At 49.3% G+C, this 22,966-nt stretch overlaps 2 protein-coding genes across 3 annotated transcripts in view; one reads left to right on the top strand and one right to left on the bottom strand.

The window, feature by feature from the left end:
- LOC116830653 (E3 ubiquitin-protein ligase TRIM11-like) overlaps nt 1-21,167 on the bottom strand; it is a 394,044-nt gene extending 372,877 nt beyond the window's left edge. The window contains exon 1 of the mRNA XM_075071689.1: nt 21,159-21,167. The gene's annotated coding sequence lies outside the window, so the exon portion shown is untranslated. The remainder of the gene's footprint in view (nt 1-21,158) is intronic.
- On the top strand, nt 1,009-19,666 carry LOC116825577 (zinc finger protein RFP-like). 2 transcript variants are annotated; one of them, XM_032781707.2, is made up of 7 exons: nt 1,009-1,455; nt 2,813-2,908; nt 6,155-6,385; nt 9,102-9,124; nt 9,710-9,825; nt 12,086-12,136; nt 18,721-19,666. In XM_032781707.2, exons 1-7 carry the CDS (start codon nt 1,039-1,041, stop codon nt 19,269-19,271), a joined length of 1,485 nt encoding a protein of 494 aa, XP_032637598.1. In that variant the 5' UTR covers nt 1,009-1,038; the 3' UTR covers nt 19,272-19,666. The 2 variants fall into 2 exon arrangements, with proteins under 2 accessions (XP_032637598.1, XP_074927718.1); XM_075071617.1 differs by lacking the exon at nt 2,813-2,908.
- Nucleotides 21,168-22,966: the final 1,799 nt, after the last annotated feature.

Raw genomic sequence — 22,966 nt, forward strand, 5'->3', positions numbered from 1 at the left:
AGTGACCAGCAGCAAGTCTGGCTCCTACGCTGGGTGGGGGGCCATGGGGCTCTCTGCACTGCCCTGCCCCGAGCACCAGCTCCGCACTCTCATTGGCTGGTTCCTGGCAAATGGGAGCTGGGGGGGAGAACCTTGCAGCGCTGCTTGTGTCTTGGAGCCAGACCTGCTGCTGGCTGCTTCTGGGGCACAGTGCGGTCTGCAGTGCCAGGACAGGTGGGAAGCCTGCCTCTGCACCCTGGCTGCGCTGCTGACTGAGAGCTGCGGAAGGTAAACCTGAGGCTTGCCCCAACCCCGCACCCCAATATCCTGCACCAGCCCTAAGCCCCCCAACCCAGAGCCCCCTTCTGCACCCCAAACCCTTCATCCCCAGCCACACCCCAGAGCCTGAACCCCCAGCCCAGAGCCCTGACTCCCCCTGCACCCCAACCCTCTGCCCCAGCCCTGAGCCCCTAAAAGGGTATAAAATAATGAATGGGCCAGAGAAGACTGGGAATATCTTTTTTGCCTGTCTCATAACACAAGAACAAGAGGACAGTCAATGAAATGGAAAGGGAACAAATTCAAAAACCAATAAGAAATACTTTTTCACAAAACATGTAATTAAACTGTGGAACTCATTGCGACATGAAGTTTTTGAGGCCAGAAATTTAACAAGATTCAAAAAAGGGATTGGATATTGATGATATGAATAACTAGAAACCTCAGAGTTATAATAGTTAATTTAATGCAAATAATTTTTTTGGAAGGAATAAATTGGTCAAGGTTTAAAATGATCTCTAACTATTAGGGATTAGTAACACTCTTTGTGTATGTAATTGCTTCATTTCTTTAAGTAGCATGTTGCTTGTTTGGAGGCTTTTCGGGGAGGCAGGGGGGGCTTCTGGTGTGTTGTGTGTGTTCTGAAGGTTTTTTTGGTTTGTTTTTAATTTCCCGCCGAAGAGTGTGATTGGCTCCCGATTGGGCAATCTGCTTTACAAGGCTGCTTGCTGGGTCTGGCAGGAAACGAAACTTATCCTGTTCCACGGTCTGCAGGGAGCCATGGCTGCAGCTGTGAATCCTCTGAAAAGCCTCCGAGATGAAGCTACTTGCTCCATCTGTCTGAGTTTTTTTAAGGATCCAGTGTCTTTAGATTGCGGGCACAATTTCTGCCTAGCCTGCATCACCCAGTGTTGGGAGAGACCAGACACAGACATCTCCTGCCCTCAGTGCAGAGAGACCTTTCCCCAGAGGACCCTGAGGCCGAACAGACAACTGGGGAACATGGTGGAAATAGCCAAGCAGCTGAGTGTCCCAGCAGCAGCAGCAGCAGGAGGAGGTTTGTGCAACGCGCACCAGGAGCCTTTCAAACTCTTCTGTAACCAGGACCAAGTTCTCATCTGTGTGATCTGCAGGGAGTCCCAGGCTCACCGCGCTCACATGGTGGTCCCTATAGAGGAGGCTGCCTGGGAGCACAAGGTTAGGCCATGGCTGGGCACGGGGCTGGGCGCGGGGCTGGGAGCAGAGCCCAGACCACAGCAGATGTGGCTGCAGTGGCACTGGAACAGTTTTTGGAGTGGGGGCGCTAAGCTACACCCCTCTTACCCTATCCATGCCCCATCACCGCCCCCTAGAGCCAGGGCCGGATTAATCATTTGTGGGCCCGGCGCCAAACATATTTGTGGCCCCCCCCGGAGGCAATGCAACATGGCATGAGGAGGTCAGTCCCCAGAGCGAGGGGCCAACCAGAGGCAATTGGGTATGGCATGGCAGGGGTGGCCCCGCTTCGTTCAGTCCCAGGGCACTATTTACAAAGCGGCAGTTGCCAGAAGCACAGTGGCCTGCCTAGCCATGTGCTGCCAGCATGCCCCTTCTCCTCCGGCGTGGGCTATACCGTGCCACACAACCCCCTCTCCTCCTGCCTAGCACCCCCCGACTCCCTATGGCCAGAACCCTTCCGGACCCACTATGCCCAGTGCTCCCTCAAACTCCACCCACAAATGCAAAGCACCCTGCACAACACCACCCCCAACAAATTATGTTAATCTGTGTCTGACAATTTTGTTCTAGATTAGGCTTTGTCTGCAATACAGCCTATGCCGCCAAAACTTATGTCGCTCAGGCCTGTGAATGTTTCACTTCCCTGAGTGACATAAGCGTACACGTGAACAGTGCTACGTTAGCAGGAGAGCTTCTCCCGCCACACTAAGCTTCTGGTGTTCGTGGGGGTGGGTTTATTATGCCGATGGCAGCGGGAGCGCTCTCTGCCATCAGCATAGAGCATCTCCACCGCATGCGCTGCAGCAACACAGATGTATTGGTACAGCCGCAGTGCTGTACTTACCAACGAGCCTTTAGGCTTACTGGCCTGTAATTGACAGGATTACACTGGGAGATGCTGCTGAGAGGGGTGTGTCCTAAGCCCCACCCCCTCAGAGTTTGGTATAGGAATACACCTGTGTCTGTGAGCCACACCTGGGAACCCCTCTTCTGGAGTCAGGCAGCTTAGGCATCGAAGCTGTTTCTTACACGACAGAGTTCTGCACTTGTGTCACTCCACACAAAATGGCCGGCGAGGAGGCAGCAGACCTTCTTCATAACGGTTAGCCTGGGGGAAAGATGCTCACCTGGTAGGCAGGAGACCCTAGTTCAAGTTCTCCCTTTGTCTGATGAGGAGAAGGGATTTGAACCGGAATCTCCCATGAGGCAATTGTGAGATTGCCAGATGCACCATCTGTGGGACAGCCTGAGAGGGACATGCAATGTATATAAATGTATCTGTGAGGACAGACTCCTCAGCCACCTGACCCTCTCAAACGTGTTTTTCTTGCCTCAGGATCAAATTCAAACCCGACTGAACATCCTGAAGCAAGAGAGAGAAGAACTTCTGGAGTGGAAACAAGATGGAGAGATGCAAAGCCAGGAATATCTGGTAGGTGCCCATTGTTATGGTCCAGCAGTTCCACCAGTCAGAGTTGGTATCTCTGTGTGGGGAGAGTGTCAAGCCTGGTCCATACACAGCACTGCCTGATTTAGCCATGGCTCCATCTACACGGCACAGTTCTGGGGGAGCGACCTGCAGGGTATGTGTAGCTACACAGCACAGGCTATGTCCACACTGTGGTGAGTGAATGAAAAAACTCCAGCAGGGGGAGGCAGCAGAGCTGCCGAAGCCTTTCCCCACTTCTGGAGCCTTTACCTGCGGTGGGGAAAAGGCTCTGGTGGTGCGGAGGCAGCAGAACACTACACTGCTAAAAATAGTGTAGATGGGGGAGGCCCTGCTTGAAGCCTACAGAGCCATGTATGTAGGTGTAGCAGACCGCTGACTGACAGTCACAACACCTCCTGCTGGTCACCCAGGAATTAGCTCTTTCCAGCACTTAGAGCACCTCCTGCTAGCTAGAGTCTCTCCTGCCTCAGGTCCCCCGTGTCCCTCCTGGACCCTGGTGCCCCTTACCAGGGGGTGCTGCCCCACAGCAGTACCCCCACCACTCTGGGTTTCCTTTCCTCGGGGAACCCACTCCCCCTATCCTCACCTTGCCTCAGTGGCTACTGCCAGTTGTCATCTAGCCCCCACTCACTGGGGCAGACTGCAGTACCTCCATAGGCCTTAACAAAGCCTCAGCCTGGGGAGTTGCCAGGCTGGAACTCCCGAGCTCCTCTTGCCCTACCCCAGCAAAGCAAAGCAAAGCTCTGCTCTGCTCTGCTCTGCTTCTGGTACCCTGAGCTCCCAGGCAGCTACATCCCTCCCACTCCAAGGCTGGAGTGAGACTGACCCAGCTCCTCCATTAGCCCTTATATCAGGGCCAGCTGTGGTGTGCAGGGTTCACGTTGTCCAGTTAAACTGAGATAAAATGTACTAATTAGGAGCAAGCTCAAGCTTAGATCAGGTTTAGCTATGATGTATTGGGAACCAAGAGACTTTGTCCATTGAACCGTATGAAATGGGACCACAAACTTACTGAACATCATATCTCACAAAATGAGGGTCAATCCATCATCATCATCATATCCACTCATTATACTCTACACCTGAACATAGCTATTATATGAACAACATACCCTCATATCTCAATGTCTGTACTTTGACCCATTAACCTTTTACCCCCAATCGGGGATATTGCAGATTATGTATTCCTTATGCCACCCGATCTTAAACCGAACTTCGCACCCCTTGATAATCTGTATGCTATTCCCTGATATCCAGAAACTTCGACTCTAGGGGTTCTCAAACTGGGGGTTGGGACCCCTCAGGGGGTTGCAAGGTTATTACATGAGGGGTTGCGAGCTGTCAGCCTCCACCCCAAACCCCGCTTTGCCTCCAGCATTTATAATGGTGTTAAATATATAAAAAAGTGCCTCCCCAAACAGCCTGGCCCCTGCCCCCTATCCACCACTCCCACTTCCCACCCCCCTGACTGTCCCTCTTAGAACCCCCAACCCATCCAACCCCCGCTCCTGTCCCCTGACTGCCGCCCCCCCAGGACCCTGCCCCTAACCACCCCCCCAGGGCTCCCACATCTATCCAACCCTCTCCCCGTTGCCTGCCCCTGACCACCCCCCCGAACCTCCACCCCATCCAACCGCCCCCTGCTCCCTGTCTCCTGATGGCCCCCTGGAACCCTCTGCCCCTTATCCAACCTCCCCAGCTCCCTTACCATGCTACTCAGAGTATCAGGAGCTCGCAGCTGCATGGCCCGGACGGAGCCAGCCATGCCACCCAGAGCGCTGGTGGCATGGCAAGCTGAGGCAGGGGCTAGCCTCCCTGGCTGGGAGCTCAAGGGCTGGGCAGGGCAGTCCTGCGGGCCAGATGTGGCCTGTGGGCCATAGTTTGCCCACCTCTGATCTATAACCACTAGACATGACTGCTTTCCTCTGGGACAGTGTAATTAACAGAATGCCAGATGAAACGTAAGAGCTGGAGAAAAAGCATTTTGCACAGTATGTGTTGTACCTGACGTTTTGTGTGGATAACCAGCAGAACTTTCCTTCAGTCTTCTCCACAGCTGTCTGCCAATGTATTCCTGATACAGAGTCGGACCTGCCCCCCTTCCAACCTTTCTGCTACTGGAAGAATCTAGATGATCAGCAGAATATACTAAGCCACTCAGACCTGAAGATTCATCATTTTTGAGATATTGGGTGACATTTTCAAAAGTGCCTAAGTGATTTTGGAGCCTAAGGTTTACAATTTTGCAAGTGGTTAAGGGCCAGATTCTCACATGTATTTAGGGGCTTAAAATACAGAGAGAGGCCTAGTGAGATTTTTCAAAAGCAGCTAAGTAGCACCTAATGTCCTCTGTAGTCAAGGAGACTTAGGCACCTAAGTGATACTGAAAATTCCTCTAGGGGCTTATATACCTCTTTAGACACCTAAATATCTTTTAAAAGCAGCCCCTTATACATTTCTTTAAATAGGTTTCAGCTCCTAAATGATTTTGCTGTTTCTGAAAATTTACCTTAAGTTCTATTTTCAAAAGTCACTTTCAAAGATACTTAGACTCCTAAGCACCAAAAGTAACTTTGAAAATGGGAATTGGACTCCTAAGTCACCAAGGCACATTCAAACATGTTATTCATTCAGGCCAGCTGAGAGACTATCAGAAAATCTTCTATCTAGAAACTATCAGGCATGTTCTCCTGAAATCTCGACTACATGTGTGTAGTAGGTTGATATAAAAAGAGGGCTCTAAGAACTGTTCCCAGACTCTTCCCGACTGGACGCTGAGCGCTGGAACCTGCCCCATCCCATGCTCTGTCTCTTTCCCTCGAGGCCTCACCCCCCCCCATCCTCTTTCCCCCTCTCACTGCTGCTTGCTGCTCTCTCCCCCTTCCTCCCCCTGCCAGCTGAGCAGGGCTCTGGGGGTGTGGTGGGGGTGACTGGGGCAGGGCGGGGGAGGGAGAGCTATGCTCCAGGGTTAGAGGGGTGATTGGAGCAGGACTGGGGAGCTGCCAATACCTCTCTCCCCCGAGAGCCATCCCTGAGTGCTCCTCCAGGTTCCCAGCAGCAGCTGCTGCTCTTCTCAGCCCCTGGTGTTGGAAGCAGTTACTCTGGGTAACCAGACTTCTAGTGTCCAGTCAGCAGTGCTGACCAGACACTGCCAGGTTTCCTTTTCGAAATCTGGACATCTGGTCTAGTCCCTGACCTATCCTTTCCCTGTTTGTCCCTTCATTATAGGGAAAGATAGAAGCTGAGAGAAAGAAGATTGTGTCTGAATTTGAGCAACTGCGGCAATTCCTGGAGGAACAAGAGCGACTCCTGTTGGCCCAGCTGGAAGAGTTGGAGAAGGAAATTGTGAAGATACAGGATGAAAATGTCACCAAAGTGTCTGAGGAGATTTCCCGTCTCAGTGACTTGATCAGTGAGATAGAAGAGAAGTGTCAGCAGCCAATGAGTGAATTCCTGCAGGTGAGACAGTTAGAGACACCCAGATCCCTACCCAGGGAAGGGAGAGATTCTGAGTGATTAACTTTGGAGTTTACTAAGTTCTTGGAAAGGTCTCCCTCCCCAGTGGAGACTGTCAACATTTCCTTTAGCAAAGCGAGGGAAAACGAAATTTGACATTTCTAATATTTCCAGTGTGGAAACAGTTTTGCTGTTTTAAAGGCAGACGTTTCAGGCCTTTTTGATACATCATACGTAAGCCCCTTTGTTTTCAGTTTAAACCAATTTTACCAAAAAATTCCTAGGTTTTACGAACAAGTATTATTCAGTTTTTTACTGATTTTCATCTTTCTTTTATATCATTCAGATATATAAAAAATAACTTTTTATTAGTGTGAGGTGACTGTTGCCCCCTTACAAACATTCAGTGAGGGTGTTTTGGTTGCTAGTTCCCAATATTAAAAGGGGAAGGGTCATGGGAAATCAGGAGCCTGAGACTGACAGTCCCCAGGAACAATGGGGAGAGGCCAGTGCTCCAGCTCAGCCTGACTGACAGGGCAGGCAGGCTAATCAGAGAGTCAGGAGGCCAGGGGGGTCCCGTCCTCCCTGTGAGTTGGAATTGCCTCAGTCAGACATAGTGGGGCTGAGCTAAGGAGAGAGCAGGGGTGTGGGCTGAGCTACAGGGAGCAGAGCTACAGCCCAGAAAGCCAGAGCACAGCCCAGAGAGAGCAGACCAGTCCTGGGAGGGGAGCTGCAGTAACCCGAGCCAGAGGGGCCAGACAAGCAGCCCAGGAAGCATGTCAGAGCTGGGAGCAGAGTCACAGAAGCAGCCTATAGAGCAGACCTATGCTGGGAGCAGAGCTGCAGTAACCAGAGCCAAAGGGGATGGAGAAGCAGCCTAGGGAGGTGAAGGCTGAGCAGCAGCAGCAGCCATGCTGAGGCAGAGTGGAGCTGGGGCTGGAGCTGGGGCTGGGGCAGTCTGGAGCTGGGTGCGGTGAACAGCTGGGGACAGCAAGGGGGACCCTGGGCAGTGGGCCCAGCACAGGGAGATGCCTCAGCCAAGAGGCTCTGCAGGCCAGACTTGGAGGGGGATCGTAACCCTGACAGGGTGAGGGCGATGCTGGGAAGAAGGGTCCTGTCACTAGAGCCTGAGCACGTGTGGCCACCGCCAGAGCAAGTGTCCAACCCGCAGCATCCCTGCAGCACAGCCAGGGCCTGAGAAGGAGGCCTGGGACCTACAAGGAACAGACTGTGAACTGCCCTGACGTTCCAGAGACACTGTTTGTGATGTTCCCTGCCACGGAGCAGCGTGATGTGTTTTTCTTTAACCTTTCCCATTTTTTCTTATTCTTTTTTTTTAATTAAACAACTTATATTTGCTTTAAATTGTATGAAATGATCAGTGGGTCAGGGAGTGCCCAGTGCAGAGAGAGTACCCCAGAGTGGGGACACCCTAGCCCCTGTCCTGAGTGACCACAGCAGGGTTGGGAGTCGAACCCCCCAGGAATCCTGGGCCCAGCCTTGTCAGGGTTATGAGAACTCTGCCAGACGGGAGAGTAGAAGTGGAGTTTTCAAGGGCAGGGAGGCCTCTGGATAAAGGAAGTGGGAGCGAGGACTCAGATCCTTTTGCTAGCCCACTTCACCGGAGTAGTGCAGAAGCCAGGAAAGTTCCCCACAATAGCGGGACCATTCACCTGCTTACATTAGGAAAATATAATATGTTGCATTAGATCTCTGTATTACGATAATACATTAGTCTGTGTGTATGTACAAAGCTGCCTGCTGAAGTAAGAACATATTGTTCTAGAAGATACACATCATAGACCAACAGGCATGCACAAAAGCTCTGAAATGTGTGTGCATCTGGATGTACTGATGAATCTCACACCTACCACGTACACAAATGGTGTGGCCCAATTATCAAATGTGAATATTTATAGGCTAATAGTTCTAAGTCTACTCCAGTAAACTGTTAGTTCAAATGAAAAGTTTTATTTGGGGATTAGAGATGTATTGTTTTCTTTAAACTCGGGGGGGGGGGGCTTTATATTTTGAGCTCTGTTTTAGTTCTGCAGCAAACCACAGTGGTGAACGGAATTCAAAGCATTAATCTACTGAATACGTTTTTCCCGTTTTTCCATCCCCAAAATAAACCTGATATTTACCTAGAAAAAATAATAGTTTTTTGCACTGATTTTCACCTGTTTTTGTTGTTGTGGTAATTTTTCCTGGGAATTTATCAGTGTTTGTTTAAAATAAAAACTGAAAATGAAGGGCCCTGATGATCTGGAAGCAGTAAATGGCACAACTCCAGTTTCTAGGAAGTGGGATATTAGGAAAGCAAAGTTCTTTGCAGGGCCTATTAAGAAATGGGAATGAATCCAGCTTTCAGAATTGCTGACCAGAATTGCATACATGGAGAAAGGCAAACGCTCTGACACAGCAGTTGCATGTGGAAGTCAGGGATTCATGTGCCTGATGAGTCTGTTACAGCAAGTGCCATTGGCACAGGCAGAGTAGAATTTAGAAGGAGAAAACCCACAGTCATGGTTCATGCTTAGGGGCCCCAGTCCATCAGAGTCTGTGAATGGAATTTTAAAGGTGCTAACTACAGAGAACTGCATCTTGAGCTCAACTGGGGATGGCCAAGTGAGTCCTCTCCAAAGCAGGAGCAATTGTCAGCTTGTGGCTCGTGGGACTGACCTCTTCTTTTTTTCTCCCCTCTCTTTCTCTCTTCTAGGACATCAGAAGCACCTGGAGCAGGTATGTAGCTCCTTTCCACTCCCCCTTATGCTTCATGATGTTGGAAGGGGATTGGACCCCCGGGGTCAGATTTTGCAGGGTATTTAGACACCTGACATGTAGCTAGGCTCTTAGTGGAATTTCCAAATCAGCTAAGCAAGTTAGGCACCTCCCATTGCAATCTGTGGCAGCTGGGAGCCTAGCTTGGTTAGGTGCTTTTGAAAATCCCAGGACTGACCTTTAAAAATCAGGCCTTAAGTGACTTGCCCAAGGTCATGCAGGGAGGCTGTGGCAGAGCAGGGAGTGGAATGTAGGTTTCCAGAGTCCTATAGCAACCCCTTAACCACTGGAGCATCCTCTCCCACAAGATTATGCCCTTCTCTCTGAGGGGCAGCTTGTGGATCCCTAACTCTCTAACTCCCATTTGAGGATCTAGGCATTTAAAAACTCCAGAGAGGAGGGCAGTTGACTCACCAGTGGAAGTTAGAGGCTTACAATGAGCCCAAAAGAGAGCAACCTCTGGTAGCTCTTTCTCCCAAAAGAAAGAAAAGATTTAGAATGGGGTTTTTTTTCTTTTTTCTTTTTTGTTTTTTTCCCCCCCTCTAGGTGTGAGACGGTGAAGTTTGAGAAACCAGTGGCTGTGCCAGAGGACCTGAGAGAGAGAGTTGACATCTCTTCCCAAAGAAATGTTTGTCTACAGGAGTCTCTGAAGAAATTCAAAGGTAACTTAACAGTTATCATGCTACGATGCTGGTACATTGAGATGTGCCTCTGACTGTGGAAGGAGATGGACTCTGACCTATTAGTTCTCAACTCATCCCAGCTAGACAACTTTGTGGGTGGGATGGGGAAGGATCAGGGATGATGCCAGTTCACCAGGCCTCCACTTGGATTGTCTCAGACCCAAAATTGGCTGCTTAGAATTTCAGAGACACACAATCACCAGATTTTCTAGAAAATGTTGTTGAATTTAACCTCCATGGTTGGGATTTTCCAGGGACCTATGGGATTTAGGCACCTATCTCTCTCTCTCTTACCGTCGGTAGGAGTTGGACATCACATGGCCTCAGCCCTTTTGAAAATCCCAGTCTGTACCTCAAGTTCCTCCATCTTTCAAAAGGAGGAAATAATGACCAACCTACCTTGTTGTGCTAATTAGTGAATGCCGCCCAGTGCTTTGAGATCCTTGGAGGAAGGTGGGAGATGGAAAAGAGCAAGATGTATATTTTGGATGATGATTTTACTTTAGTTTGGTCTTGCTGGAAAGGTCTCCCCATTCGAATCTGCCTCTCAATCTGTGGTCTTTTCCTTTGGGCTGTCTCAGAATTACAGCATCGTTTCATGCAGTGCTGCTGTAGCCATGTCAGTCCCAGGATATTAGACAAGATGGGGGAGGTAACAGCTTTTATTGGACCAACTCCTGTTGGTGACAGTGACAAGCTTTTGAGCTACACGGACGTGAGGAAGAGCTCTGAGTAAGCTTCAAAGTTTGTCTCTCTCAAGCACGATTCCATTAATTAACGGTAGGAATGTCACCAGAGTTAATACAACATGAAATCACCTCTTCCAATCCTTCCTTTCTCTAGAGACCCGGCCCTCTGAACTGACCTCTGAGCCCAAAGGCAGAGAGAGAGGGTGAGGACTAGATTCACAGAAGCACTTGGGGCTCTACCTGCCATTTTAGCACCTGAATCCCAGAATCAGACCCCACTGGGATTCACAAAGCCCCCTGCTCAGCTGCAACCAAAGCTTGTAGGTGCCTAAAATCACTCATCACCTCTGTTTTTGCGGTAAATGTACCTAAGCACCTATGTTTCTGACTCTGGGCATGCGCACTGCAGTTCCAGTCTAGCTATCCAGGCTCTGAAGGCCTAGAGATATACACGAATTGGGGAAAGAAAGGCGTTCCTCCTCCTAACTCACCTACAGGGCCCCAATCTGAGATGCCTGCTCTGAGCACACTTACTGGCTCAGGCCCTATATGTGAACTTACCCGAAAGAACCAGGCCCTTGGGAATGAGAAGCTCCCTTAAAATGTATAGCTCTGTGATTAGGGTATTAACCTGGGATGTGGGAGACCCCCAGTTCAAATTCTCTGTTCCCCAGAGCGGCAGAAGGGATTCCAACAGGCATGTGATGTAGGCCTCTCTGTCTCCCCTTTTTAATCTGATCCACTGCATATAAATAATTGAGCTGAGGGATAAGCTTCTGGATCTCCCACCTCCCAAGGGCGTGCTCTAACCACTGGGCTACAGAAACGTTCTTGTGATTTCTCTCTGCCTCTGGCCCAATGAATTATTGATTATCCCCAGTGGAACCTCTCCCACAGGAGAGCATGTGGGCACCTACATCAGAAAATACTACAGCCCAGAGGTTAGGGCACTCCTTGAGAGGTGGTAGATCCCATTTCAGATCCCTGCTCGCTCTGTGGCACAGGATTGACTTGAACCAGGAGTCTCCCAAAGGTCAGCTGAGTGCTCTAACCACTGGGCTAAAAGTTATGAGTGAGGTGGGTCGTCCCCCTTCCTTCCCCCCCGGTTCCTTGCAAAAAAATGGCACAGGTGCTGGACAGCAAGAGAGGGCTTGCAGCTGAGAATTCCTCGCTGAGGGAGGGACCTATAGTGCTGCCCAGACTCAGTCGCTGAACTCCCTGAGATGGCCAGGGCTTAGCACACACACACACCCTGCCCCCGCACCTAGGCATTTCCCACTGGCTGGCATAAGCAGGGAGTCCCCTAGCATGCTGGCTTTTATGAATCTCATTCCAAAGCTCATCTCTCTCCCCGTTCATGGTACAGATTGCCTGGATGCCTGAGTTCAGCTTTGTGAATCAGTGACTTTCTAGGTGCCTGTACATTGAGTGTTGTGATGCTAAGCGTCACCTTGCCTGAGTTTCTTTGTGAATCCAGCCCCATTTTCATGAGGCTATTTTCCTACAAGAAAGGGGGAAATCAGCTCTCGTCTGATCTTTTCTTTCTCTAGAGACCCTGCCCTATCAACTGAACTTTCTGATCTCAAAGGCAGAGAAAGAGGGTAAGTTTTCGTGAGGTTATTATCCTACAACAATTATTACTTAAAATCTCAGGATTCATTTTTTAGAAGAAGCTTCTGAATTCAAACAAGAGGTTTCCGCAAATACAGAGTCATGGATTCCAAGGTTAGAAGGAATCATTATATCATAATGGCCATACTGGGTTACACCAATTGTCCATCTAGCCCAGTATCCTGTCTTCCAACAGTGGCCAATGCCAGGTGCTCCAGAAGGAATGAACAGAACAAGTGGTCATTCAGTGATCCATCCCGTCACCCACTTCCATTTTGTGATGTATGAACGTGCACATACTATTTACAATTGGAAAGTAGGGTACATTTTTTAGGTCCTAATAATTAGCCTTTAGTGCACACTTGGGTCACATTTGCTGCTTCTCTCAGCAATTATAAGGACTAGAAATTTCCTCTATTTTTATTTTTTATTTAAAAGACAAGCTTCACTGCTGGAAAATGTCATTAGCACAGAGTGCAGGTTGACCATCAGTGCCTTGTACTCTTCCAGAACGTGAAAGGATCATGTATTTCAACCTCTGAAAACTGGGAAATAGAGTTAAGGAAGCATCTCCCACTAGCTCCTATGCTGTTCTTCACTCCTCCCCTAGTGTCAGGAGCATGGACTCATGTGCTGGGCTCCATCCGTCCCCAGCTGGTGGAAGGTCCCTTGGGGGGAGACTGTGCTAAGGCCAGTATTGAACCAGGCAGAGAATCAGGACTGCTGCGGCAGTCAAAAATGCAAACAGAATGTTGGAAATCATTAGGAAAGGGATAGGGATAATAAGACAGAAAATATGATATTGCCTCTCTATAAATCCATGGTACGCACACATCTTGAAAACTGCATGCAGATGTGGTCACCCCATCTCAAAAAAGATATATTGGAAAAGGGCAACAAAAACAATTAGGGATGTAGAACAGCTGCCATATGAGGAGAGATTAATAAGATTGGGACTTTTCAGCTTGGAAAAGAGATGACTAAGGGGAGATATGATAGAGGGTGTGGAGAAAGTAAATAAGGAAGTGTTATTTACTTCTTCTCATAACATAAGAACTAGGGATCACCAAATGAAATTAAAAGGCAGCAGGTTTAAAACAAACAAAAGGAAGTATTTCTTCACATAATGCAGTTAACCTGTGGAACATCTTGCCAGAGGATGTTGTGAAGGCCAAGACTATAACAGACTTCAAAAAAGAACTAGGTAAATGTATGGAGGATAGGTCGATGAATGGCTGTTAGCCAGGATGGACAGGGATAGTGTCCCTAGCCTCTGTTTACCAGAAGCTGGGAATGGGTGGCAGGGGCTGGATCAATGGATGATCTCCTGTTCTGTTCATTCCCTCTGGGGCACCTGGCATTGGCCACTGTCGGAAGACAGGATACTAATAACCATTGGTGGATAAATTCAATGAAGATAGGTCCATCAGTTCAAGGAGCATTGTCTCTCCCTGAGGGTTAGTGCTCCCTGTGGTACTGGGAACTGTACCTTTCAGTGGTTTGCCTTCCCAGACAGGAAGGAGGAGCATGGCAGAAGCTCCGTGATACAGAACCCTGGATAAAAAGGGTTTCACTCGAGCACCATGCTCCCAGCAGGATTACTGAACACCACACTTGCAACCGTGTTGTGTCCCCCTCCTTGTCCTATGAGCACCACTGGAGGCTGGGGGAAGTGGTTCTCTTCTGATCTCATAGTCACCTATCTGTGTCCTTTCATGGCCCCCAGCAACAGCATCTGAATACCTGGCATCTTTTATGGCCATTTGACAAAAAGGGAAGCTGGAATGCAGCGAGAGGAAGGGACATGCCTGAGGTCACAGAGCAAGTCAGTAGCAGAGTGAGGAATATAGCCCAGGAGTCCTGGCTTCTAACCTCTAGACCATGCTCCCTCCCCAAAATGAGTGTAGTGTATTGGATGGACTTTACACATCCCTGTAGTGTGGACATTTAGTGCCACCGCGAAGTCTAATTCCCCATGCACCAGAGAGCCTGGTGTCTCTCCAGCAGGGTTCTCCTGGTCTGAGTGGGCGGAGGAGTTCTCACCCCATGTGCTGTTCTTTCGGGCTGGGGACTTTCCACCAGGAGATGAGGGAGGAATAGGGCAGCATGAAAATGCATGAAAAGCTGAAGTTGTTGTCCCTGTTAACTTCCTCTGCCTGGTGTCTGCTGCCTCCCCTGCTCTGTTCTATTGCTGATGTGGAGCACCCCCAGCAAGGGAGAGGGATCAGGGGAGGAGACAGCGATCCCCTCTGCCACGGATCCACAGGATTGGTGCTATGGCCCCAGCTTTGGAACAGTCTCTGGGAGGAGCCCTTCAATGGGCCAGACCCCAACATCAGCCCACTCTTCCTCCAGGAAACTACAGACCAGTTAGTTTAACTTCTGTGCCAGGGAAGATAATGGAGCAAGTAATTAAGGAAATCATCTGCAAACACTTGGAAGGTGATGGGGAATAGCTAACATGGATTTGTAAAGAACAAATTGTGTCAAACCAATCTGATAGCTTTCTTTGATAGGATAACGAGTCTTGTGGATAAGGGAGAAGCAGTGGATGTGGTATACCTAGACTTTAGTAAGGCATTTGATACAGTCTCGCATGATATTTTTATCGATAAATTAGGCAAAATACAATTTAGATGGGGCTACTATAAGGTGGTGCATAAACTGGCTGGATAACGGTACTCAGAGCATAATTATTATGTCCAATCCTGCCGGAAGAGGTATAACAAGTGGGGTTCCGCAGGGGTCTGTTTTGGGACCGGCTTCTGTTCAATATCTCATCAACGACTTAGATATTGCATAGAAAGTACGCTTATTACATTGCAGATGATACCAAACTGGAGGGATTGCAACAGCTTGGAGGACAGGGTCATAATTAGAATGGTCTGAACAAATTGGGAGAAATGGTCTGGGTAAACAGGATACGTTTAACAAAGACAAACGCAGAGTGCTGCCACTTAGGAAGGATAATCAGTTTTACATATACAAAATGGAAGAGACTGTCTAGGAAGGAGTACGACAGAAAGGGATCTAGAGGTTATAGTGACCACAAACTAAATATGAGTCAATAGTGTGATGCGTTGCAAAAAAAGCAAACGTGATTCTGGGATGCATAATAACAGGTGTGTTGTGAGCAAGACACGAGAAGTCATTTCTCCGCTCTACTCTGCGTGGTTAGGCCTCAGCTGGACTACTGTGTCCAGTTCTGGCACCACACTTCAAGAAATAGATGTGGAGAAATGGAGAGGGTCCAAGCAGAGATAAGAATGATTAAAGGTCTTGAGAACATGACCTATGAAGGAAGGCTGAAAGAATTGGGTTTGTTTAGTTTGGAAAAGAGAAAACTGAGAGGGGACATAATAGCAGTTTTCAGGTAGCTAAAAGGGTGTCATAAGGAAGAGGGAGAAAACTTGTTCACCTTAGCATCTAAGGATAGAACAAGAAGCAATGGGCTTAAACTGCAGCAAGGGAGGTTTAGTTTGGACATTAGGAAAAAGTTCCTAACTGTCAGGGTGGTTAAACACTGGAATAAATTTCCTAGGGAGGTTGTGGAATCTCCATCTCTGGAGATATTTAAGAGTAGGTTAGATAAATGGCTATCAGGGATGATCTAGACAGTATTTGGTCCTGCCATGAGGATAGGGAACTGGACTCAATGACCTCTCGAGGTCCCTTCCAGTCCTAGAATCTATGAATCCAGGGTAAGGTACCCGGCTTCACCGACTCCTTAGGCTGGACCTCTGGGCCCTCTGCCCTCCTGCCTCACAACATGCAGGGCCGGCGCTTCCATTTAGGCAACTTAGGCAATCGCCTAAGGGGCCAGGATTATTGGTGGGCGTCATTTTGCCGGGGGGGTGGCAGGCGGCTCCGGTAGACCTGCCGCAGGCACGCCTGCGGCAGCTCCACCAGACCCACGGGAGCAGCGCGCAGGGCGACGAAATGGCCGTGCGCCTAGGGCACCAAAAACACTGGCGCCGGTCCTGACAACATGAGCTGTGTTCAGTGTGTCCAACTGAGACAGACCCCTGAGGGAGACTTCTGTGATCTTAGGGGGCAACACACCTCTGCAAGCACCTGCAGTGAGACACAGCCACCGCTGTCACTGTCAAGCAACTGGGTGTTAGTCCACTGCTCTGCACCACAGCACAGGGAGACCTTGGTTAACACAGAGAAATGAAGGTTACCACCATAAGCACCTACTTTCCCCAGCACAGGTGGGTGCTTGCACCCCCCTGCCCCTGGTCCTGCTCCGACTCCATCCTTTCCCCGCCCCCATTCCAACCCCTTCGCCAAAGTCACCGCCCTAACTCCGCCCCCTCCCTGCCCCATTGGACCCCCTTCCCCAAATCCTGACCTCTCCTCCCCCTCCCAGCGCCAAACAGCTGTTTCGCGGTGCAAGTGCTGGGAGCTAGGGGGAAAAAGAGGGCACGCAGCATGCTCAGGGCGTAGGCGGAGGTGAGTTGGGGTGGGGCGGGGCGGGTAGCTGCTGGTGAGTGCTCAGCACCTACCAATTTTTCCCAGTGGGTCCTCCAGTCCTGGAGCACCCACAGAGTTGGTGCTGATCATTACAGCATAGTCTATTCTGGGTAGCCGGTGCCCAGCCCTGCTGTGCAAACCCCATTGTTCAAGCTCTGTCTCCCTGTCTATCTGATCTGCTTTCTCATACTCCCGGTGTGCCCCACCATAGCCGATTCTGTAGGTGCTCTGGGGCTAGAGCACCCATGGAAAAAAAATAGTGGGTGCTTAGCACCCACTGGCAGCCCCATGGATCAGATCCTCCCTCTCCTCCCCTCCCACCCCATGGCGATCAGTTCCTTTCCCTCTCTCCCAGCATCTCCTACCCACTGCAATCAACTGTTCAGAGGTGGGCAGGGGAGCAGGGGCAGGAAGAGGCGAGGGGAGGGCCTGGGACAGACAGGGGTCAAGCACCCCCCAGGAAGTAAGCTCCTCTGCCCCCCACTGCTTCATGCAGCTAACACATAACTTCTGCTTCATCCCTCCCCCGCTTCTAGTCTTTTGTTCCCGAGCTGGGGCGATGCAGCTCAGCCACAAAGGCGGGGAAGTCTGTAGTTCTCGGGGTTGCTGGTTGCTATGTTTCTATGTATGGGCAATTGGATTTGCCCTTGTCTTCTGAGGACCTCAGGCCCCAGACATCTAGGTAGGCAGCTTAGTCTTCCCCGAGGGCAAACCATTCCCTTTTCACCCACTAGGTAACAACACTGCATACAGGGAACCCCCCGGCACATGTTGGCTTCATATAAAAATTACAGAAATATCCCAGTTTGTCACCTCCCCGAACAGTACCTCTTAGATGCCTGGCGGGAACGACAGGGACTTTCCTGCTCAGCTTCAGCCAACAGGCAGCTCCTCAAGACTGACTATCAGGGCCCACCCCGGCCAGCCCAGTGTTACTGGGAAGCATGATAAATGGTCCTAGTCTCCCCTAGGGCTGAGCCCTGCCCGGAAGGGTCTGTCTGCACTGCAGAGTGAACCCTGGGGATCGGCACCCAGGTTAGCCTAGGCTGGGTGCAAGGAGCCATGCTGCTGAGCCTGACCTCACTTACTGTGTCCTCACTGGTGTTGGCGAGTCTCTAGGACTTCTGGGAGCACATCCCATGGCTGATGGTGCCACTGTAAGCTGAGCTATTCTGTGTTTCTTTCCCAGTGATTCGTGGGGTACCCGGACTGTCTTTCACAGGGGAATCATGGGAAGACACTGGAGGGCTATTTTCCCTCAGGTCAGACTGGCAGTGACAATGAGGGGGAGGGTTTTCACCTTCCTCCACAGCATGCGGATGTGGGTGAAGTACCAGGATTATTTGGGGGTATCTCACTGAATCATTTCCCTGCATTGTAGGGCCTCGGGCACTGGTGCACCTCGGTGCCTCCTCTTCTCTGCCTGTGGCGCATAAATAGCCCCGTCTGCTGTAGGCTGTCGTGCTTTGGGCTACTGTTGGGGGTTGGGTTAGGTGGGTGCTGGGTGGGGTTGGTGGCCTGTGCTATACGGGGGTCAGATTAGATGACGTGGTTCCCTTCTGGCCTCAGACTCTCTGACTCTCAGCACTGGAGTGGTTTAGCCTGCACAGAGGTGCCGACTTCTCCAGTTCCCAGGGGGGTGCTTGACCCTCGCTCTGCCCCAGACTCCATCCCCACTCCACCCCTGCCCCCAAGCCCTCACCCCTGCCCTATTTCTTCCTGCCCTGTTTCATTCTACTCCCCGCCTCTTCCTGCTCCCGCTCCTCCCCCTCCCCCCCAGAACGTCCTGCCCACCTCTGAACAACGAATCTGTGGCAGGAGGAAGGCGATGGGAGGGAGAGGCAGGGGCTAATCGGCAGGACCTGCTGGTGGGTGCTGAGCACCACTATTTGTTTTCTATGGGTGCTTCAGCCCCGGAGCACCCACGGAGTCGGTGCCTGTGCTGGGTGGAAAGCACCGCTGAAATCAGATGATGTGTTTATGCATCTGGACACAAAGGGCATTAGAGTTAGCAGCTGAGTAAGCGCCTGGGTTAACTCTGCAGTGAGGACAGACCTTAACACTCTTCTCCTGTGTGTGTCTCTCTCCCCGCTTGCAGTGCAGGCCGCTCTGGATCCAGACCTGGCAAATCCTTGTTCCATCGTGTCCACAGATGAGAGTGTGATACACAAATACCAAGACACGAGCTATTTAGTGCCACAGAACGAGTTTTACCCTGCTGCCTGTGTGCTGGGATATAAGGGCTTCATTTCAGGGAGATGTTACTGGGAAGTGGACGTGGGGAACAAAGCTGAGTGGGTTTTGGGCATTGCCAAAGAGTCTGTGATACATGAGGGAGCGATAACCTGTAAACCAGAGATGGGGATCTGGGCTTTGCAGAAGACAAGGTGTCAGTACTGTGCCCTCACCTCCCCTGAGACTGCTCTGGGACTACATCATAGACCCAGTAACATTGGGGTTTACCTGGATTATGAAGGGAAGAAAGTTACATTTTATGACATTACATCTTCTGGCAGAAAGCCAATCTTTACTTTCACATATTCTTTCACTGGGAAGATCATTCCCTTCTTTGGGAGCCGGCGTGTCGAATTTCAGAGAACGGTACGGGGAGGCATGGCAGTAGGTGGTCACTGGCAGGCATACCGTTAACACCTGCGACAGAGGAACAGGGAGCACTCGATATGAGGTATCTAAAGTAGAGCAAAGACATAGGTAATATATACATTTCAGCTATCACACTTTGCCATTCTAATCACAGTCTTGCCAGCCTCCAGCATTCAAAAACTGTGTCAGGCCCCCCAAAATCAGGAGATTGGCTTAAAACATCTTTTTAAATGTTGTGTTATTTTTCTTTCCTTCTGGCTTCCCAGCTTTCAGGGTGTTCTTCTTTCCTTTTTTTAACCTTTGCTACTCAAACATGAAGGCTGGAAATGTATCTGTAATATAATCTGAGCTCCCTCAAATCTATCTACTTCAGCAGCTGGGACTTTAAGAAAAACACCAAGTGCTGCAAGACTCACAATAAAATGGTGAGGGGAACAAGACTGACTTGCACAGCATTATACTGGTGACAGGAGTTTCTCGACCCTCTGTGATGTTATTGATATAATCTGGGACCATATAGAACATGGTTGCAACCAAGGTCCTGTAGTGGCACCAAATCTTATGTAAAGGGGGTCATATAAGGTGTCTACGACCAGGTTATGGGTTGCAGGTTATGATTATGCTGTCTGTATGCATGTGTCATTTTGTAGTTGAAGTTATGAATATTGGCTGTATACTGTCTGTACTTCAAACTTATGCTATGCTTCTGGGAGACATCCCAGACAAGTTGGTGTTAGCTCTGCCTAGCTTGCTTGATGGCCCATTAAGGATCATAAGCTATACAACTGACCCATTGAGAGAAGGCAGATACGCCTTATAACTCAGCAAAGTATTCAGGAACTTGCCCATGTGACTCCAGACTCCATTTTGCTGTTATTTTTTACACAGTAAGGACAAAGAGGTTCTTACACCTGGAAAAGACTATAAAAGGCTAATGCCTCACCTCCATCTTGTCTTCAATCCTGCTTCTTACCTCTGGAGGAACTTTGCTACAAACTGAAGCTCTGAACAAAGGACTGAATGACCCTTCCCAGATGGGGATGTACTCCAGAGACTGGATTTGAACATGCAGTTTATTCTGTCACTGCTACAAGCCTTTGCCATTACTGTATGTAATTGATTCCATTTAACCAATTCTGGCTCTCATCTATATTCTTTTCCTTTTATGAATAAACCTTTAGATTTTAGATCCTAAAGGATTGGCAGCAGCGTGGTTTGTGGGTAAGATCTGATTTGTATATTGACCTGGGTCTGGGGCTTGATCCTTTGAGATAAAGAGAACATTTTTCCTTTATTGGGATGTTGGTTTTCATAACCATTCATCCCCAGAACGAGTGACACTGGTGGTGATACTGGGAAACTGAAGTGTCTAAGGGAGTTGCTTGTGTAACTTATGGTTAGCCAGTGGGGTGAGACCAAAGTCCTCTTAGTCTGGCTGGTTTGGTTTGCCTTAGAGGTGGAAAAACCCCAGCCTTGGGCTGTGACTGCCCTGTTTAAGTAATTGGTCTTGAATTGGCTCTCTCAGTTGTGTCCCGCCAGAACCGCATCATCACACCCTCTTACATGCCTGTCTCTGTAACTCTGGGATCCTCCAGACACACACGACCTGGCCAACCAGCAGACACCAGGAGCCACTCCCAGGGTCACCGCAGAGCCTACCTGTCTTAGGGCAGGTCTGCACTTAAAATACTGCACCGGCGCTGCTGCACCCCTCTAATGCTTAAGTAAAGACACTCCTACGCCGACGGGGGAGCTTCTCCCATCCATGTAATTAATCCATATCTGTGAGAGGCGATAGCTAGGTCCAGGGGAGAAGTTCTCCCGTCAGCGTACTGCTGTCTACACCTCGAGTTCAATCGGTATGACTGTCTCTCTCAGGGGTGTGGATTTTTCACCACCCTGAGCAATATAGTTATACCAATGGAAGTTTACAGTGTAGTCCTGGCCTAAGTTCTGACTCACTTAGGGTCATCCATCAAAGTCCTCTGCTCTTTACTTTTGAATATAAAAAACATAGTGGTGTTTCCCTCTCCCTCCAGTTCCCTAGCTCAGGGGTTCTCAAACTAGGGGTCGGGACCTTTCAGGGGGTCGTGAGGTTTTTTACATGGGGGGGTCATGAGCTGTCAACCTCCGCCCCAAATCTTTCTTTGCCTCCAGCATTTATAATGGTGTTAAATATATAACAAGTGTTTTTAATTTATAACGGGAGGGGGGTTGCACTCAGAGGTTTGCTATGTTGAAGGGGTCACCAGGAAAAACGGTTGAGAACCACTGCCCTAGCTCAATGCTCCTATTTTGCTCTATTTGGTTATTTGGATGCTGTAGATTCAGATGAGTAAATTCACAGAATAAAGTTTATTTCTATCTTCTGGTCTTGGACTTTGTCCCAGGGGTATTAGATCCGTACGGCTCTGCCCTGAAAGGCTAGACAGACCCACGAGCAAATGCCTGGAAGGAGCTTGAAGAAAAGCCGCTGGGTAACTTTAAGTGAAAGCTCTAAGAGCAAAGCTTGAGGACTGAGTAAATAAAATCAAAGAATCAAGCGATGCTTTCCCGGGCAAGAAAAAAGCAACAACATCCTCGGTGCGAAAGAAATCCATTAGCAACCTCCAGCTGCCAGGGAACAGAAGGAAACTGGCAATAAAGTAGCCAGCTCACGTTATCAACTTAGCCGCATCATTGTGTTGCAGCAGCATTTCTTTCCCAAACCAAATGATCCCTTTTCGTTTAAATTCACATTTACAGACTGATTGGCTAGAAACCTGATACGCCACCCGAGGACACAGGGTAGGGTCAGGGGTACAAAGCTGGAGTCATTTGGTCAAGGGCTTCCTGAGATACAGCCATCCCAACACAAGCTATTTTTAAAAGGCTGTGAGCTAGGCATGGAATTCCAGCAGAATCCTGTCCATGGCTGGTTGAGGGAGACTCCCAGCACACGCTGTAGCCTACAGGAGATGGCCCTGGGCTGGAAGGCAGAAGAACTCATCTCTTCTGCTGCGGCTTCTCAGCAGTTTGTGTTGGCTGAGGCATCGCACCCTTGGGGAGGTACCCGTCATCACTACCCGCTTTTTGCAGATGTGATAAAAGGATGCAGAAGGTGAACTCAGATAAAGCTGGGAAGATGATTCATAGATTCCAAGGCCAGAAGGGGCCACTGTGATCTTCTAGACCGGGGTCAGCAGCCTTTCAGAAGTGGTGTGCCAAGTCTTCATTTATTCACTCTAATTTAAGGTTTCACATGCCAGTCATACATTTTAATGTTTTTAGAAGGTCTCTTTCTATAAGTCTAATATATATAATTAAACTATTCTTGTATGTAAAGTAAATAAGGTTTTTAAAATATTTAAACTTCATTTAAAATTAAATTAAAATGCAGAGCCCCTCCCAGACTGGTGGCCAGGACCCAAGCAGTGTGAGTGCCACTGAAAATCAGCTCCCGTGCTGCCTTTGGCACGCGTGCCATAGGTTGCCTGCCCCTGTTCTAGAATGATTTTCTCGAATCCTGTGTCACACAGGCCACTGAACTTACCCAAAATAATTCCTAGAGCATCATTTTGATTTGTTTTTTCCGAATCTTGATTTAAAACTTGTCAGTGATAGAGACTGTACCACGCACCTTGGCAAATTGCTTTAGTGAATACTTACTCTCACCGTTAGAAATGTACACCTTTATGCCAGGTCTCTGTCTAATACAGCAGACCCACACTTCAATCACTGATCCCTTGGCCTTTTGAAAT

This window comes from Chelonoidis abingdonii, chromosome 12 (assembly GCF_003597395.2).
Source record: "Chelonoidis abingdonii isolate Lonesome George chromosome 12, CheloAbing_2.0, whole genome shotgun sequence".
Taxonomy (NCBI): domain Eukaryota; kingdom Metazoa; phylum Chordata; order Testudines; family Testudinidae; genus Chelonoidis; species Chelonoidis abingdonii.

Bases quoted from the DNA above. Each gene is read 5' to 3' on its own strand.
- LOC116825577 (XM_032781707.2), top strand. From the start codon at position 1,039: ATGGCTGCAGCTGTGAATCCTCTGAAAAGCCTCCGAGATGAAGCTACT. The intron at 9,125-9,709 runs GTATGTAGCTCC...CCCCCCCTCTAG, and splicing joins ATCAGAAGCACCTGGAGCAG to GTGTGAGACGGTGAAGTTTG. The intron at 9,826-12,085 runs GTAACTTAACAG...TTCTTTCTCTAG, and splicing joins GTCTCTGAAGAAATTCAAAG to AGACCCTGCCCTATCAACTG.